At 49.5% G+C, this 6301-nt stretch overlaps 1 protein-coding gene across 1 annotated transcript; it reads left to right on the plus strand.

Annotated features, from left to right (window-relative positions):
* Positions 1 to 3919: 3919 nt before the first annotated feature.
* Positions 3920 to 5421, plus strand: EMH_0053370 (uncharacterized protein; the record flags this gene model as incomplete). Its single annotated transcript, XM_013496994.1, has 2 exons — positions 3920 to 4357; positions 5290 to 5421. The coding sequence occupies 2 exons, from the start codon at positions 3920 to 3922 to the stop codon at positions 5419 to 5421; spliced, it is 570 nt and encodes a 189-aa protein (XP_013352448.1).
* Between the last annotated feature and the right edge of the window lie 880 nt (positions 5422 to 6301).

Raw genomic sequence — 6301 nt, forward strand, 5'->3', positions numbered from 1 at the left:
GAGAGGTCCCGGGTTCAATTCCCGGAACAGCCCTGTACTGTCCGCAAAACATTCTTTCCTCGTCGTTTTGCGGATTTCCGTTTGGAAACGGCTGTTCAGAAAGCATGGGAAGCGAATTGAAACATCTTGGATCGTTTTGGATAATTGCCGTGGAAGCTGAAAATAGGCAAAGCTGATTTGTTGATTACGGTGTGACAGGCGTTCGTGCGGGCGTGCTGGTGTCGAATGAGTCGTCAGATTCGGTGAGGGAGAGAAAGGTCTCTGGTGCGTGCAGAGAAGGACAACTGAGGCAAGGCGCAGCCACGAAATCTCCCAGCGAAAGCACGAATGGCCAGCTAGCTACTTGCTCCGCTGTTGTTTCTCTTTGTTGCTGCTGCTTCTCACCGAGGGAACTGCGATAGCTTGGGCCTGCCTCGGGGCATTATGAGGCTCTTTGCCTTACGCCTGGATCATGAGCGGCTGTTCAATGCGCGCATCCCAATCCAGTGGAAAGATTTGGCTCTGCCTCTGCAGATGGCAGGGGAATTGCAAAATAAAGGTTATTCGTGGAGGGCATTTCGCTGCGCTTTGCTGGCCCTCATTTATTGTCGCAGCTGCAGAGTCAGCCACTGAATAAGATCCCTCTAAAGAATAGCTTCACAGAAGTGGTTCTCATGACAGGAAAACGGCAACCCCAATTAATATCTCTTAAAGTAATATTCTTGGTGTTTGTGACCTCTCCTTATCGTGGCACATATGCTCATGGGGCCAGTCTCCTTTAGTCGCTGCATTCCGGCGTTGCTACCGTTTTGTATGGAGATTTCGAAAAAAAATCGGCGGTTCCTTCAAGTGTTTTAGATAACCAACATTATTGGTACTGTGCCATCTTCAGATTAGCTGCAGACTGACAGTTTACCTTGTTGCCTTGGAAATGAACAGCAACAGGGTCCACCCAGCTTATGGCGAACGTCTTTCCGAGGTCATTCTCCTGTGCCGTCCGCATAACGTGAAAATCCACTACATCCAGGAAGCCTGGGTTAAGCGCAACATCCGAGGCCCGGCTTCTTTGCTTCCTTGCCTGGAGTTCGTATGCAACCTTCAACCACTTAGGGCTGCAGCTGTTGCCTGCCATACATAACTTACACCAGTTCGAGATTGTACCAGGCATGCCGGGTCAGCCAACGGTATTACACCGTACATCGAGCAAGCAGAACTGCGGGTAAAAGGATGCACGCTTTGCCATAACAGCAAGACCATTTTGACGAATTTTGCCTGGTGCAGTGCCGCAGATCCACCGCCGGCGAAATGTTGTTGCGCTTTGTTTGACCGCCTGCCCCCGGATGGTTCGCGGCGGTTATGTGGTTATCGCTATCCAGCCGCCGTATAAATTCGTACCAGAAGCCGCTATCGAAACTCCAAACGAACGGCACAGTTACTCCTTTAGCATGCCAGGAACTTCACGGCTTTCTGAAAAGCAACATTATTGACAGAGACTAGCTGTAACTGAACTCGGACAGGGGATGAATTGGCGTATTTGCTGAGGCTACCCATAGCGACGTAGAGATTGTTGCAGGCTGTGATTGATGATTAACTCACAACATGGAATGCATTGGGATATCTTTGGAGATCCATTCGGGGATCGCAATAGTTTGCAAGAGCAATTGGTGCTGTTCCGCTGCCGCTGCTTCTGCTGCTGCCACTTTGGACCCGTGAGGGGATATTGATCCGGTGAGGGACCCATTGCAGGCCACCAAAGGGACTTAGCTGTTCGCTCCACTGCTGTGTTGAACCCACCAGGCCGAGCTAAAGAACGATCGTGCATTTTGAGCCCACCCATAAAGCAGCTTATCTCAGAAAGCTTCCATAGCGGAGGGGCTCTCCGGAAAAGTGGTATGCTGAATTAGATATATACATCATTGTCATATCTCCTCGTCTAATAAGGAGAAAGGCAAGGGGAACTGTAGCTCTTGGGGTGCATCGTATGTGTAAAGTTGCACATCCAAAAGAAAACTTGAAATCTGTACGGTAAGCGAAGGTGGCAGCATCGTTTATGAATGGCGTTGGCCATACAGACATTTTCCGATAGATTGGATGCATATTCTGCGTTCGTTAGAATGAAACGAGCCTTCCATCCATTGGTCACCTCCAAACAGAAGCGATCCTGTTCAGCATCTGCCATATAAGAGAAGAAATTGGCTCAACTTGGGCCAAAGACAAAACATACAATATCTCACCAGTTCCATATGCAAGGCGCCTTCGCTGCTTATCAATGCTTTGGACCAGGCAGAGCAGATGTAGGCGGGAGTGCAATCGTATGACGAAGCGTAGAGAGGGTCCAACCTTATCTGAAGTATTTTGACTCGACTGCAGCTTACGACAGTCTTCGGTTAATATTGTCTTAAAAAAAGAAATGCTGGCATCTTCCCTGTCCGCAAGGGTTCTGGGTAGACCGGCACGGGCTGCGTTAGGAGGAGGCTCTACTTGTGCGCAGGCTCCAGCACGGGCCAAGCGAGCGGCGAACAGGTATCTACAGTGTATGTGCACGTACAAAAGAAGGATCGTTTACGTTCGTACGTGGGGTCAATATGAAGCATTAGTTGAACCTAGGTGCGTTGCAACGCCTGCCTTCCCGCCCAGGCCATCGGGCTACCCAGCGCCGGTCGCGTGGGGACTCGATGGGCGATCCGTTGCTTTTTGGAAGCGCGTATATTAAATACTTTGAGTCCATTGCAGATCAAGGTCGCCCTCAAATAAGACCGAAGGCTGTTTTCACAGAGGCTCTCTGCCCGGGGATGCAGGACAGCTTACAGCAATTCCCGCTACAAGGCAACCTCACATGCAAACGCACCCAACCTCGCCTCCACATATGCGCTAACACAACAGGCAACTGCACGGCATTTAGCATGCCCTTAGTTGCCAGCTCTCATACAAGCAGAAATATACAATCTTTAGACGGAGAATGCTACAAGCATTACACCACAGCAGCCGTCGCAGAGCAACAACACATGCAAGTATATCGTATACTCAAGCCCCCTCTCGATGCATGCACTAAGTCCGAATACAGTTGGGTTATACACTTGCTTTACCTTCAGTATCCAGCCTAGAGGCCAGTAAAGAGATCTACAGCAGCTTCAGACAGACCGAGCTTGCTCTATGGAGCGTACGTCGGCATGGTGGTTTGGCTTTCTCAGCCTGCACAGCGCGGATCTAGCTATGTCTCACTGATGCGATCAAATTTCAGCCCCATGAAGTTTGCATGCACAGACAGACGCATACAAACATACAAAAGCACACACAGATACATTCACACACACACACACTCATACATCCTTACACGCGCACACACATACATACGCGCAGACACACACACATAGACACACACACACATACATGTACACGCACACACACACGGGAGCGCCAGCAACTGCTGCTGCAGTTGCTGCTGCAGCAGCACGGAGTTAACTGCAGCACGAGAGTTGGGGACAGCGAGTCTTGCAGCGATTGCGTCATCGAGGGGGTAAGGTCTGAGACGTGTCTATTGTTTTTCCTTTTAATATAAATATAGTTTAAGAGAATAAAAGAGAGACAGGGTTGCTGCTGCTAGTTGCAGACAAAAGAAACCAGCAGCTTCATGCATGCCTCGAGGCGTCCTCGGGGGAGACGATCCCCACGCGGTAGTTTCGTGGGTCTTTGCTGCATCTCTTTTGCCGGGTGTCTGCCCCCGTATGAACTTGTATTTTAATAGTTTTTATTTTCTTTATTTTCTTTTTTTCCGTCTGAACGTAGACGGCTTGCTCTTGTGCATATTTCTGCCTCAGCCTCTCCTCGCTGGGGTTACTCAGCTGCTGCTGCTTGCACTAGCATCGTATCCGTGCTGCTGCAGCACGTGTTATATATTTGTGTCTCTCTTGTGTTTTTTATTTCTTAATAAACATTAACAATGCTCAGTTCATGCTTAAACAAGGGGAGGTGCAGCGTCCTCCTCTGTCTTTTGGTGCTGTCGGGGGCAGCAGCAGCAGCAGCAGCAGCAGCAGCAGCAACAGCAACAGGCGGTGGATGGGAGGCAGCAGCAACAGAAAACCCAGAGACATCGTTACTGGAGCCTGAGTCTTTAGTAGGAGACGAAGCTGAGCTGCAGCACGACTACCACTCTGCTGGGTTAGAGAAGGAATCAACAGCAACAGCAGCAGCAGCAACAGCAACAGCAGCAGCAACAGGCATAACAACAACAACAGCAGCAGCAGATTCTCCCATCCCTCTACCCCCTGAACCCCAAGAAGATGAAGCTGCTGAGGATATTGCTTCAGACATCTCTTCTCTTGATGGGGGCAGGATAGAGCTGAGGCTCCCTGACGGCACCAGTGTAGGTCACCTGCAGGTACCTGTACTTGATCGTCATCGTCGTAAACTAAGTGGATTGAAAACATTAGGTTCTGGTTTACTTTTATTTTTATATCTTTTACTTACGCGGCGATCGGGGCCTCTAACCCTAGCTGAACAAACAGCGATGACGGTGGCGTTTGTGGGTCTTGTTAGTTTTCTGCAGTCTTTATTTAATAAACAAGGAGAGTTTCAGTTTACGGTGTCTGTACACCCGAATATATCAAAAGAAACAGAGCTTATAGGTAAAGTAGAATATGGTGGTTTAGCTGAGATGAAACGTTCTCTATCTACAAAACTAAACAATGCGCTGCAGTCTCTGTTTGTTGCTGTCCCTACATTCTTTCTTGTTTCGGGTCTCTTTATGACTCTAGGCTTTCCTGTTGCTACTGGTATTCTCCTCGGTGTTATGATTTTTATTTTGGGGGGTTTAGCTTCTCTCATCAGCGGTGCTGGGGGGACCTTTGCCGATATGCTGCGTAGCTTCTAGTTCTCTCTTTCTCTATATTTCTCTATATATATACACTCTGCGCTGCAGCACCAAAGGTGGCTGCAGCAGCAGCAGCAGCAGAAAAAACAGCAGCAGCAGCAACAGCAGCAGCAGCAGCAGCAAGTAGACTGCTGCAATGTCGTGCTGGGGGCCATCGAATGACGTGAAAACGCCAGCAGCAGCTGCAGCAGTAACAACAGCAACAGCAGCAGCAGCAGCAGCAGCAGCAGCAGCGGGGGATCTCTTGCTGCTTCTCGCTGCAGCACTGTGTATGTATGTATGTATGTTGTCTCGTTGAGTCTCTGTTTCTTCATCAGCATCAGAACGGCTCCTGGTTTTGTGTTTACTCATTAGGGTTTAGGGTTTAGGGTTTAGGGTTTAGGGTGTACACACTTGACGCAGTGCACGTACACCCCATGCGGTGTCTGTACACCCCAAAGGTTCATAGCAAAGGCATAACTACAGCCTCTCAATACGAGGTGGAGCCGCTGAAGCAGCAGCAGCAGCAACAGCAGCAGCAGCAGCAGCAGCAGCAGCAGCAACAGCAGCAGCAACAATGGCCGAATCAATGATAACAGCAACAGCTGGAAGCAGCTCTTCATTAAGGCCCGTTCCGAAGCACTAGCTGCAGCAGCTGCTGCTGCTGCTGCAAAAGCAGCAGCAGCAACAGCAGCAGCAGCAGCTGCTGCTGCTGCTGCTGCTGCAGCTGCTGCAGCCATTGTGGCCTATCTAGCGATTAATTTTATTTTGGCGAACAAATAGATTAAAGTTTATTTGCAAAAAACAAAAAAGAAAAAACTGATGAAGCTGAATGCTGTTCTCTTTCTGCGTAAGCACCAATGAGGTGTACATACACCCCAGCTATCGCTGCAGCAACCGTTCACAGGCAGAGGCCATGGTTGTTTTTCTCTGCTGCAGCAGCAGCAGCAGCAACTACAGTAGTAGCAGTTGCTGCAGCAGCAGCAGCAGCCGCTGTTGCTGCTGCAGCAGCGCGCTACAACCCCCTCAAAGCTGTAGGGTGTATAGACAGCTACACTCGGGGTGTCTGTACACCTAGCTAGCCATCAGCTAGCCAGCTAGCCACTAGGGTTTAGGGTTAGATGCAAGAGAGAACCCCCGGCAGCAGCAGCAGCAAAGGTAACAAGCACAGCAGCAGCAACAGCAGCAGCAGCAGCAGCAAGAGCGCTTCACCGCTGCTTGCTGCTGGTCCCAGCCACGCATGCGTTTATCCTGGGGTTAAGCAACTGTCTCCTTCTGTCTCCTTTTGTCTCCTTCTGTCTCCCCCCTTTCTGCAGTTTGTTGCTGCGTCAGCATTTGTTTATTTTTTTGTTGTTTTAATTATATAGTGGAGTTAGCGTGGGGTTTATTTCGGGTATTGTTTGTGTCTCTGTTGTCTGAAGGGTTTAGGGTTTTAGGGTTTAGGGTTTAGGGTTTAGGGTTGGGGTTTAGGTT

This window comes from Eimeria mitis, genomic scaffold (assembly GCF_000499745.2).
Source record: "Eimeria mitis Houghton genomic scaffold, Emh_scaff2408, whole genome shotgun sequence".
NCBI lineage: Eukaryota > Apicomplexa > Conoidasida > Eucoccidiorida > Eimeriidae > Eimeria > Eimeria mitis.